General features: G+C 52.1%; 2 protein-coding genes across 4 annotated transcripts in view; both read left to right on the top strand.

Moving 5' to 3' along the window:
* SEMA6B (semaphorin 6B) overlaps positions 1–11,099 on the top strand; it is a 174,407-nt gene extending 163,308 nt beyond the window's left edge. For 2 of the 3 annotated variants that reach the window (XM_083720286.1, XM_083720287.1), the window contains exons 15-17: positions 428–505; positions 2,060–2,118; positions 3,463–11,099. In XM_083720286.1, coding sequence (XP_083576412.1) covers positions 428–505; positions 2,060–2,118; positions 3,463–4,475 — 1,150 coding nt within the window. In that variant the 3' untranslated portion in view covers positions 4,476–11,099. The remainder of the gene's footprint in view (positions 1–427; positions 506–2,059; positions 2,119–3,462) is intronic. The other variant, XM_083720288.1, reaches the window with a different exon arrangement.
* LOC310835517 (uncharacterized protein) overlaps positions 1–12,884 on the top strand; it is a 691,527-nt gene that overhangs the window by 538,034 nt on the left and 140,609 nt on the right. The gene's annotated exons all lie outside the window — the stretch shown is intronic.

Raw genomic sequence — 12,884 nt, 5'->3', positions numbered from 1 at the left:
GCTCCTAGGACATTTCCGAGCACAGTTCAAAGTGTTGGTGCTGACCTTGAAAGCCCTAAATGGCCTCAGCCCAGTAGACCTGAAGGAGCGTCTCCACTCCCATCATCCATCCCGGACACTGAGGTCCAGCTTCGAGGGCCTTCTGGAGATTTCCTCACTGTGAGAAGTGAGATTACAAGGGAACCAGGGAGAGGGCCTTCTCGGTGGTGGCGCCTCTCATCAAATGTGCTTTTAATTCTGTTGGGAGCCACCCAGAGTGGCTGGGGAAACCCAGCCAGATGGGTGGGGTATAAATAATAAATTGTTGTTGTTAGTCAGTGATTTTAGGATTCCTGGTTTTTCATATCCTGGTGGTTCTATAGCAATTTCTGTTTGTTTTTACTGACCACCACTCCCCAAAAAACCCGTCTTCCTTTCTGCCCTTCAGAAACTGCCTGGGGAGCCGTGATCCATACTGTGGCTGGACGCCAGAAGGCTCCTGTATTTTCTTGGAACAGAGCACAAGGTAATATCTGGTGGCAAATGCCCCTCTTTGATGATGATGATGATGATGATGATGATGATGATTGGGGTGGAGGCACGGATGACAATGAGGATTACTCTTCTGCTTCTACAGAAGCTTCTACACCTGCCCCACTGAGGCTATAAAAGTATGGGTGCATGTCAAAAGGGAGCGTGTCTGTGGGTGGGGTGCGTGTCCCCTGCTCTGGGGCAAGGCCCAGCCAGGGTGTAGGACAGCATGGGGCTCGGGGGGGCTGCCCCACAGCGCACAGGCTGTTCTCTGGGCTCTGAAGTTGCTCCAGGATTCTCCTACTCTGACCAGGGCAGAGGAGGCTTGGTTCGTCCAGGATCTTGGTAAGAGGAGGCGTCAGATTTACCGTATTTTTTGCTCTATATGAATCACTTTTTCCCTCCTAAAAAGCAAGGGGAAATGTGTGTGCGTCTTATGGAGCGAATGCAGGCTGCGCAGCTATCCCAGAAGCCAGAACAGCAAGAGGGATCGCTGCTTTCACTGCGCAGCGATCCCTCTTGCTGTTCTGGCTTCTGAGATTCAGAATTTTTTTTTCTTGTTTCCCTCCTCCAAAAACTAGGTGCGTCTTGTGGTCTGGTGCGTCTTATAGAGCGCAAAATACGGTAAAAAGGTTTAAGAATGTTTAGGGGTACAGTCATACCTCATGTTACATTTGCTTCAGGTTGCGTCCTGCGGCGATCCGGAAGTACCGGAAAGGGTTACCTCCAGGTTTTGCCGCTCGTGCATGCGCAGATTCGCAAAATGACATCACACACATGCACAGAAGCGGCAAATCATGACCCACAGACGCGCAGACGCGGGTTGCATTCTGCTCATGTTGCGAACAGGCCCCCGGAACGGATCCCTTTCGCAACCAGAGGTACCACTGTACTCTCATTTTGACTCAAGAAAATCACCATTTTATAGTTCAAACCGAGGAAAATAAATACAGTAAATGGACAAAAGTACAAAGATTCACAGGGACGCGGGTGGTGCTGTGGGTTAAACCACAGAGCCTAGGACTTGCCGATCAGAAGGTCGGTGGTTTGAATCTCCGCCACGGGGTGAGCTCCCGTTGCTCGGTCCCTGCTCCTGCCAACCTAGCAGTTCGAAAGCACATCAAAGTACAAGTAGATAAATAGGCGGGAAGGTAAACGGTGTTTCTGTGCGCTGCTCTGGTTTGCCAGAAGTGGCTTAGTCCTGCTGGCCACAAGACCAGGAAGCTGTACGCCGGCTCCCTCGGCCAATAAAGCGAGATGAGCGCCGCAACCCCAGAGTCGGACACAACCGGACCTAATGGTCAGGGGTCCCTTTACCTTTACAAAGATTCACAAAATGTTTAGGGGGGTGTACCCCTGTGTACCCCCCACAAAAAGCAATGGTGAAATGTATAAACTTGAAAAGTATAAATTAAAAATTAAAAAACAACGTAACAACAGAAGTTGAACCCTTCAGAGGTCCTGGATGGAACAGAATCTCTTAATACAAACCACCCTTTATCTTTATCTAACTCTGTTATTCCTCTCTCCACCCTTCGTCTGGCTACAGGGTCGCGTTCGAGCAGGACATTCTCGGGGGCAAGACCTCTCACCTTGGCGACTGTGAAGGTGTGTGCCTGTCCACCGTTCCTGGCTCTGGGGTCGAGGGCGGCTGGGCAAGCCTGCTGTTCAGATCCTGCCCCGAACTCACCATGGCCACACAAATGTCCACACCACACATTGAAAGTGAATGGCTTTCCCAAAAAAAACCAAAGCTGGGAGCTGTTTTGGCGCTGGCGTTGTAGGCCTGCAGGGGTTAAACGACAGGATTCTTGGAAGCGCTTTGAATCTATGGTGCAGGTGTGACCTAGACAGCCCTGGCCTCTGTTTGCCCAGATGAGGCCATAAGGGGGTATATGTATTAAGCAGAATGTATGGGCTCTATAGGGAGGGCCAATATTGCTGGTGGGGGGCACATTGTGCTTCTTCTGGGGACGCGGGTGGCGCTGTGGCCTAAACCCCTTAGTCTCTTGGGCTTGCCAGTCGGAAGGTCGGAAGTTTGAATCTCCGCGACAGAGTGAGCTCCCGTTGCTCTGTCCCAGCTCCTGGCAACCTAGCAGCTCGAAAGCACACCAGTGCAAGTAGATCAATAGGCATAGCTGTGGTGGGAAGGTAAATGCCGTTTCCATGTGCTCTAGTTTCTCTCACAGTGTCCCATTGCACCAGAAGTGGTTTAGTCCTGCTGGCCATATGACCCAGAAAGCTGTCAGTGGACAAACGCCGGCTCCCTCGGCCCGAAAGCGAGATCAACGCCACAACCCCAGAGTCGCCCTTGACTGGACTTAACCGTCCAGGGCTCCTTTACCTTAACTTTTACCTAGTTTGTCCACCAATGGTTTTCCCCACACACACCGTCGCCACCGCCCCTGCACTCAGCTCTCACCTGTGGCTCTTAGTAGCTGTCAGCATGTGACAGTAGCCACACCCTCACGTTCGAGAACTAAGCTGTTCAAAAACCAAGGTACGACTGTACACAACTCTCCACAGAACTTCCGCGGCAAGACTGGAAGTTCTTCCCTCTCGCTGCCTCCCTTGTTCTCTAATCCGTTCAGACCTCCGAGTCAAGGGAGAGAGGGGTCCCCCATACTCTTGATTGGCGTCTCTCCAAGCTGTCCCCTCCCTTCTGGTTCTCCTGTCACTATCTGGTAGCTGGATAACTCCTCTCTAATCTGTTTGGCTTCTGTGTCTGAGGCTGCCCCTCTCTCTGCTTCTGAAAACGGTGGAGGTGAGGGGGAAGCAAATATCCCCCCTCCTCTTCTGAGATAATCTGCTCCCCCAATCTTCAGATCCAGACCATTCCCTGATACCACCCCCCTATTATGTCATTCCAACCCTGCAACTCTATGATAACAGATCCGGCACATCCACACTCCCGGTCAACCCACCAGCTAACGCTGTCCCTCTCTCCCGCAGGCTTGTTAACGGAGAGCTTTGTGGACGAACCGGACGGCCTGGTCTCGGTCAACCTGCTGGTGATCTCCTCCGTGGCGGCCTTCGTCATCGGCGCCGTGATCTCGGGCTTCAGCGTGTGCTGGTTCATCGGGCACCGCGACCGCAAGGAGCTGGCCCGACGCAAGGACAAGGAGAACATCCTGTCTCACAGCGAGTCGGTGGTGAGCGTCAGCCGGCTGGGCGAGCGCCGCTCCCGGGGCGGCCCCGTCGGGCAGCCCGAGAACCTGCTGGCCCCGCTGATGCAGAACGGGTGGCCCAAGGGGCTGGTGAAGGTCAGCCAGCATGACCTGGATTCCGGGGTGCTGCCCACCCCGGAGCAGACCCCGCTGCAGCAGAAGCGGTGCCCAAAGCCCTGCACCTGGGAGTACAGCCACAATCTCATCAACGCCTCCTTGCGCAGCGGAGACCCGCCCTCCTCGGTCATCCTCCTCCACGCCGGCCACACCGCCGTGCCCTCGCACCACCTCGGCTCAGGCCGTGTGATTCCCATCTCCTGCCACTCCATGCTGATGGACCAAGAGCTGGAGAACGAGGCCGGCGACCTCTCCCTGGACATGCGGTACTTGCCGGTCAGCGCCGGAGAGGGGGCGCGAGTGGCCCAGCAGCAGCAACAACACCAGCACCAAGCGCCGCCCACGCACCGGCCGAGCGGGACTCGGAGCTCCTACGGCGGAGAGCTGCCCATCACGCCGCACGGCAGCCCCGAGCGGCGGCGGGTGGTGTCGGCCCCCGGTGGGGAGACGGGGGACCCCGCCCCGTGGAACCCCGAGAAGCTGAACTCGAATAGTAACAATGCAGCCAGCAGGGCAAGCGCGCAACTGAAGCGCACCCACACTTTCAACAGCGGGGAAGGGCAGGCGGCCTACGCCCGGGCGGCGCGGGGACCCACGTTGGGGGCCCAGCACACCCTGACGGACTTCAGCCACCTCCTGAAATACAGCAGCGTGGAGCGGACTGCCTCCTCCGTCAAATAGGGGGACCGGCCCAGGGGGCGTGGCTTGGCTCGGCGGCCTCCCTCCTTCGAAAAGGGGCGGGGTTTCACAGCACGGAGGAAGAGCAGATCAGGAAAAGGACAACGCGAGACCCTGGATCCCACCTGAGGAGGGGCAGAGGGGGGAGGAGAAGGACCTGTGCTCCCCCCCAACCTCCCAGGCGTACGGATTATTGGGGAGAGGGGGGGCACTCGGGAGATGCTGCTTGAGGCAAAAAACAAAAACAAGCAGGGAGGGAGACCTCTTCTGTGTGTGCGTGCGTGTGCGTGATTTGGGGTTTATTTCATCCGGGTGCTTCCTCATTGGACACTTCCTCCCGCGACGCTCCGCCTCCTTTCTGAGAGGCGGGGCGTGGGGTGGCCTCGGGTGCAGCTCCGCCCCTTCCTCGCAAAGGTGCTGCAGAAATAAGGGGGGCAGGATTTTGAACGATGGAAATAAATAATAACCAACGGCGGTCGCCAGGAAAATTTCAAAGGTCAGGGACGGGTGGGGTGGGGAATCTCCCTATCCTTTGCCCCCAGTTTCTTCCCGAGTGTTTGGAAGGTGGTGCCAGACTATGAAAGGCGTTTAAAAAAGCAAAACGGGGGGCTGGCATTCCTTCCTTTGTTTCTATCTGATTTCCTCTACCCGTTTGGTGAGGTTCTGGTGTGTTACTTACACCCTTGCACATGCACAAAACACGAATCCTTGGCTGTGCCAGGCAGGAATGGTTTGGGAGCGGCTGTTCGTCTACTCCGGCACGGCAAGGATTGCCTTTTTCCTTTTCCTCTCGGATCGAGAAATTTCTCAGAAGGAGAGGACCATAAAGACTTTCTACATGCACCGGGAGAGCAAATCCCAGCATTGCCGGGGGGGGGGGGTCAACAAGATGGCGCCTCTGGGTCCCTTCCACTGCGATTCTAACGGTGCTAGCGGCTGTGGTGGAAAGCAGTGCAATTTCAGGGTGTCAAACCTGCCCCCTCTTTTTCATGGTTCTCGGCGCTGCGGGGTTTCGGGCCATTTTGACACCTGGTCAAGTTAAGCCCTGGTTTAAATAATCCTGCGGGTTGTGATTGGGGGACAGGGGGGGGGCAAAGATGGCTGGGAATGAATCTGTGTGGAGGGCCTCAGTTCAAGTTCAATATTCACAGGGTCCATAACTGGTTTGATTTGTAGTGCCAGCGCTAATCCCTCACCGTTCTAAATCTGGTCTGCCTCAGCATAGATTGTGGCATTTAACGCCATATCTTAAGGCAGGGGTTGGGCAAGTTTTATCTCGCCTGGGCAAGTTTACTCCAGCGGAGATCCCTCCACGGGCCGGATCCCACAATTCCCACCGTTTGCGTCTGCGCAGACGCGATTTCCGGCATCTGTGTCTGTGCAGACGCAATTTCCGGTACCGCAGAAGCGAGTCCCCGTGCCAGTTTAGCACAGTGCGTGGGGACTCACCGAGCAGGTGGCTCGGTTTTGGAGCGGCTCGTGGGCCAGTTAAACAACCCCCGTGGGCCGCCTTTGGCCCATGGGCCTTAGGTTGCTGACCCCTGTCTTAAGAAAATGGTGTGCTATGGGGGAGCATCCACAAAAACTGTTCTTTTCTGTGATTTGAAAATGGAGCGGAGTCTGAAGTCTGAAGAGGGTGGTTTAACTCTGACCACCTTCTCTAGAGTGAGTGGATAGCCCACCTATTTGCTGAGGCCCCTCCCCAGATAATCAATTGCAGATGAACCAAGTCCGACGAGGCGATCTCCGCTGTGTTTACACAATCTAGGGAAGCGGTTTCCCCAAAATAAGCGCTCAGCTTTCTCCTGTGAATCTGCGTCAGCCCCTCAACGCGGGCGGAGCTGTTGTCGGGGCAGAAGTAAAGTCGGGAAAGGGGCTCGTTCAGAGATGCAACAGGCGACATTCCTTTTGAGGGCACGCAACTCTGCTAAGGCTTTTTAGCATCGGGTGCCATGGAATAATCCAACGCAGGCGTGTGTGTATCGAGATGGGTGCGCACAGGTCGTGTGAAAGCTGTTTGAAAGGAGGTGGGGAGTTGCACAGAGACAGAGAGGGTGGCCGCCTCACGGGTTGGGTCGTTTTTAAGCCACAAGATCTGCTAGTTAATTTGTTTATTTCTTGGGGTATGCCTGGGAGCAATTGAGGAAATCCCCAGTCTAGGGTCCAAGGGGTCAGCAAACTTTTTCAGCAGGGGGCCGGTCCACTGTCCCTCAGACCTTGTGGGGGGCTGCACTATATTTTGAAAAGAAAGAAAAAGAACAAATTCCTATGCCCCACAAATAACCCAGAGATGCATTTTAAATAAAAGCACACATTCTACTCATGTAAAAACACCAGGCAGGCCCCACAAATAACCCAGAGGTGCTTTTTAAATAAAAGGACACATTCTACTCATGTAAAAACACACTGATTCTCGGATCATCTGCAAGCTGGATTTAGAAGGCGATTGGGCCGGATCCGGCCCCCAGGCCTTAGTTTGCCAACCCATGGGACTCCAAAGAAATGGCTAAGCAGAGCTCTCTTCTTGACTGCAAAATTTAGGCTGTTGGGTTGCAACTCTGGGGTAGGGATGTCAGCTGAGCCTCCTTTTCTTTTCCTATTCCTCCCCCCACTCTTAAAAAAACCCCGACGCAGACATGCCAGAGATCCTAAAGAGGGAACTCGCTGTTTGCAATTGATGCCCTGATTTGGCAAAGACAGAACCCATTTTCCATCCTTGGATTGGCAGCAGCATCTCCCACGGTCCCAGGCAGAGGGACCAGGAACCATGCCTGCCCGCCTGCTGAGCCAGTGTGGTCCCAACTGGGAGACGGCCCCTCCCAGGAAAACCCAGCCAGCCTTTTCCCCTTCGAGCAAACGCAGAACGTGTCTGAGATTCGAACCCAAGACCAGCCAGCCGAACAGTTTTGCTCATTGTCGTATTTCAAGCTCTTATGCTGAAATGACTCAACTGCATCTGTGGACTTCCAAAGGTATTATTAACATTACAAACATAGCATTCTTTTTTTTCCCCGATCCAAAGCTTGGTTTGTTGCCCCTCTTGAAACATATTTTGTTTTTTATCTGGCTGATAGCTCAACGTTTTCTCCCAATGAACTACGGCAGCTGGCTGGAGCGTCTGTGTGTCCAGAGACCTCCGGACGCTTGAGGTTGTGGACAAGCAAAAAGGGGGATAGCTTGCTTTCTGCGACTCCGCAGGGCTCCTTTCAAATTCGCCATCCACTGCTACCATTCCACATGCAGGCAAAGCAGCTACACAATTTATTTTTTTGCTGGGACAGCTTTAGAAGGTTGACCACTCCACCACAAACAGGAATCCTTAGGCAGATGCTCCAACAAAGGACACCAACGATGTCTACCCTGGACCCCAGGCCACCATCTTTGCTATCAACAATGTTGTTGTTTAGTCGTGTCCGACTCTTCGTGACCCCCTGGACCAGAGCACGCCAGGCACTCCTGTCTTCCACTGCCTCCCGCAGTTTGGTCAAACTCATGTTGGCACCTTCAAGAACACTGTCCAACCATCTCATCCTCTGCCGTCCCCTTCTCCTTGTGCCCTCCGTCTTTCCCAACATCAGGGTCTTTTCCAGGGAGTCTTCTCTTCTCATGAGGTGGCCAAAGTCTTGGAGCCTCAGCTTCAGGATCTGTCCTTCCAGTGAGCACTCAGGGCTGATTTCCTTCAGAATGGAGAGGTTTGATCTTCTTGCAGTCCATGGGACTCTCAAGAGTCTCCTCCAGCACCAGAATTCAAAAGCATCCATTCTTCGACGATCAGCCTTCTTTATGATCCAGCTCTCACTTCCATACATCAAGAAGGCTATCAACAATAGAGCACTACAGAAACAGCATGACCTCTCCATTTTCAGGCTGGAAGCCATTTCCCTTACCCAGAAATTGAGTTTCCAAGCTTTGTTGCGTGGCAGCGGGAGGAAGAAAGGGAGTACTATAAAAACATGGACGCTTCCAAATTTTCGTGGTGACGGCGTTTCGTTTCCCTCCCTCACAACATCCGGAAAGTTCAGCATCTTCTGGGGCATCGTTGCATATCCTCCAACAAGGCAAAATCCAGGACACCGGTCTTCTGCTTTTTATCATGGGAATAGCGGCCTTTTGGGGATGCCATGATCTCGTGCGATTTCGCACCGTGATCCCCCCCAGCCCCCCAAAAGCATTTTTTGGGCTCAGGGCCTGAAAACATGGGTTTGGGGGCACCATGCAAGATCACAGCTCCAGAAAACACACCCTTTTAGGAGGTCATGGCACTAAAAATGGCCGCTCTCACAAGACAAAACGGGATGTCTCGTTTTTTCTGGGACACTTGCAGGATATGTTGGGGGCGAGGGGAATCATGGCCATATGAACTCACTGGTACCCCCAAGGTTAACCCTCCCATGTCTCCTCCTGAACCTTACAGGGGGCACGATTGTAGGGGGGGGGGGGTCTCAAAGAACAAAGCTTTGACAAGAGAGCTTCTCTTTCTCCTAACTTCTCTCCCCCAGTTCACACACGATTCCAGTCTTCCCTTCCCAGTTTTCTCCCCCCAACGCAAGTCAGGGTGTGACCGCTTGTGCCCCCCCCCACAACAAAACTGGGAACTGTAATTTAGAATTCCCAGCACCCTTAACAAACTACAGGTCCCAGGAAGCTTTGGGGAAAGCAGTGTGATTGAAACGCATGGTGCAGATGGGACCTAAATGAGCAGCTTAGTTTCTTACTCAGCATAGACCCACTAGAATTTATGGGCCTCCGTTATCCCTTCGTTTCAGTGGGTCGGCTCTGAATATGACTAACAATGGATGCAAACCCCAAGTTGGGGGCGGTGAGGAGGCTCCATTCCAATGCTAGTTTCCTTCCTTCCTTCGCTCTCACACCATTTTCGAAGTCGCCTCCCTCCCTTCTGCTGCAAGCAAGGGCTCTTTTAGCTGATTAGCAGGTAGAAGTTCAACAGGGAAAGCTGCCCCTCGTGAATTCCTGCCCCACACCCCACATTTGCTGCAACCCCCCCAGTTCAGTGCCTTTGCAAGTAGCTAAAGGAAATGTGGGGAGGAAAAAGTATTGGAGAGAAAGAGTTGTAATCATTGTAGATTTCCTTGGTTTGCCATTTTCAAATGGCACTTCAGGACTTGCAGGCGGAAATTCAACAGGTGCGGATTTTTGGCTTGCGGGAGGACAAGCAATAACTTGATGGGTTTGTCTGTCGTTTGCAGACACCCGCAGAGGGAGGAAACGACCTGCCTGAAACAGCCCTCAAAATTTCCGAAGGAAAAAAGGCGAAGGTTTGTTCCTAATCTCACAGAAGGAACTCAAGGCAGAGTTAGCACAAAGTCGTTCCCACTGGGGGGGGGACCTCCTGGTCCTGGCCCCCGCTCCCATGTGTGATACAGGGAATAACGATTCCGGCCTACCTTACAAGGTTGTTGTAACAGAGGCATCAATGGCAGGAAGCAATTTGACTTTTCAAAACAAAGAAGTGGTTTTGTTATTGAGTCTTTGTTGACAAGGTGCGCTTGCGTGAACTGGCTTTGAACCGGTTCCGCTCCTGGGAACTGTGAAAGTCTGTAGGAGTCAGTGCAGCACCAACAAACTGAACTCTCCATAATTTGGGGGGCTGCCCGAGGCAATTTGTCCAGTTGGAAAGCAGCTTAAAATCCGTGCTGGAATCCTGATATCGCAGGGCAGGCGGCCTGTCGGTGTGGCCACTGAGTCGAGCCCATTCTGAAATCTCTGCGATGGGAGTCCTTGGCCAAACATTTCGAACTTGCTTATTGCGACCTCCACATTCGGAGGCAGTGCATCTTCGAAGAAGGGGAGGCTGGCCCTGGGGGGGGGGGCGGCAAATCCTTGGCCCATCCACCACTTGCCCCCTGCATATCAGCTGCCAATCTTTCCCTGAGTCCCAGTGTTTCTCCTTGCAGAACTCAGAAGGATGGGGGCAAACACAGAGTTGAGTCTTTTGCATTGGCCCTTAGTCCTGGCTCCCATACAGCAGGTCTCCCCGGTGCCAGTCCCGTGGGGCACCAAACGCCCCTGTCCTGGGGACAGAACCCACAGCCAGGATGTGTGGATTGTGTAGCCCTTGTGGGTCTCCCAGACGCACTGCGGGAAATGTTCTGGTCTAGCCAGACAACTTCGGTCTGATCCTGCCCTGGGGTTGCAGGGAGAATCTTGTGCTCCCTCTTTTACTATGTCGAGGTTTGGGGTGCATTCCTGATTCCATGTTATTCCTGCTCTGAGGGTTGGGGGGCTCCTGAAGCTGTAGATTTGGAGAGGCTGTTGGGGTAGCAGAAGGGTTCTGCCATTAGGTTTGGAAAGCAGAGATCGGTGGGGGGACTCCGCTGTGTTAGGGGAACTGCAGAACGGTTGGTTCCCACCCACTCCATGGGGCAAAGACTCCCCCCCCCCCGAGAAAGAAAGAGAAGCACACTGTAAATAGGGCGTGGGTAGCATGTGCGTAACAATGGGGCTAGTCTGACGCAAGTTCTCTCGTGACCTTTGCCCCCCACCCCGGTGATTTTTCATCTTTTAACTATGTGCAGCTCGTGCATGCAACCGCAGTACAAACTCCTCTGTATCACTCTGGAGAAACAAAGACGATCTCCCTTCCAATAAACCTTTGTTTACAACGGCTCTCTGCTCTCTGTCCGTCCTTTTCCCTTTTCTGAAAGGCTGTGTGTTGAATGTGTTAGGGGAAAATCCAGATGCGAGGCTGCTCAGTCACCCAGCTCGTCGGGCAGGTCCCTGCGGAATAAAAGAACGATTCCAGCCAACCGGAGCAAATAGCTGTAGACCAAAGTTTATTGTGCAATAGGTTCAAAGAGCAAGTTTTTTTTAAAAAAAATAATTTAATATTTTATTAAGTTTTTTCAAAAGAAAAATAAAAGATTAAAATAGAACAATAGACATCAAAACCCCAACAAACACCAACATTCAAACAACAACAAAAAAAGAAAAATCAAAACTCCGCCAAAAAGCAGGAAAAAAGAAAAATATTACAAATCTAAAAAAATTTAACATAAAAAGGGGAAAAGAGCTCTTTTCAAATTCATATCCTTCATAACCTTATTTTCTTGACTTCCACCCGCCCTCCTTTCTTGTATTCCACTTTAAAATTAATTTAGCAAGTTCATTCATATTTAATTTTATCCTTTAAAAGTTCCTTCACATATTGTATTATTCCAATTTTCATCCAATATCTACACCTTCTTTCATACTCTTATTTATCTTATTCACTAGAACCCCTTCGTTTCATTTCAATGTCCTCAACATTCGAAAATTTTACAATGTTTTTGTAGATAGTTTTTAAACTTCTTCCAATCTTCTTCCACCTGCTTTTCTCCTTGAACTCGTATTCTGCCAGTCATTTCTGCCATTTCCATATAGTCCATTACTTGGATCTCAAAGAGCAAGTTTTGAACCCCGAGGATGGGGTGACAAAGACTTTTCAAACTTTCCCAGCACATCCCAGAATACAGTTCGAAGGGGAGGGGTTAACCTTGGCAAACATGTCCAGACTAGTCCTTGGTACAAGATTAGCATAAGCAGACATGGCGGGGCAAGACCGTGGTATAAGATTGTTGTTGTTTAGTCGTTTAGTCATGTCCGACTCTTCGTGACCCCCTGGACCAGAGCACGCCAGGCACTCCTGTCTTCTACTGGGACGCGGGTGGCGCTGTGGGTAAAACCTCAGCGCCTAGGACTTGCCGATCGTCAGGTCGGCGGTTCGAATCCCCGCGACAGGGTGCGCTCCAGTCGTTCGGTCCCAGCACCTGCCAACCTAGCAGTTTGAAAGCACCCTCGGGTGCAAGTAGATAAATAGGGACCGCTTACTAGCGGTAAAATAAACGGCGTTTCCATGTGCTGCGCTGGCTCGCCAGATGCAGCTTGTCACACTGGCCACGTGACCCAGAAGTGTCTCCGGACAGCGCTGGCCCCCGGCCTCTTAAGTGAGATGGGCGCACAACCCTAGAGTCGGACACGACTGGCCCGTACGGGCAGGGCTAACTTTACCTTTTACTGCCTCCCGCAGTTTGGTCAGACTCATGTTTGTAGCTTCAAGAACACTGTCCAACCATCTCATCCTCTGTCGTCCCCTACTCTTTGTGCCCTCCATCTTTCCCAACATCAGGGTCTTTTCCAGGTATAAGATTATCGTAGACAAATATGTCTTAAGTACCCACCACCCAAAAGTACAATAGAAGTTCCTTTGCATCTCTGGAGCCTGAGGCGAGTCAGGGGATGAGATTTGGCTTCCCTTGGCTAACAATGAGCCCAGAAATTGTCACCTCTGGGAACTTCCTGGAGTCCCTTTTCAAGGAGAAAATAGCTTTGGAATGGAGGAAACTGGGAAAGGAGATGGTTTTATATTATTTTTAAAGCTAGGTAACTTCCCTGAGCTGTCAAGTTGAAAGGATA

This window comes from Podarcis gaigeae (genome assembly GCF_964106915.1).
Source record: "Podarcis gaigeae genome assembly, chromosome: 18".
In the NCBI taxonomy this organism is placed as follows: Eukaryota; Metazoa; Chordata; class Lepidosauria; order Squamata; family Lacertidae; genus Podarcis; species Podarcis gaigeae.
This window is presented reverse-complemented; position numbering and strand designations above follow the sequence as displayed.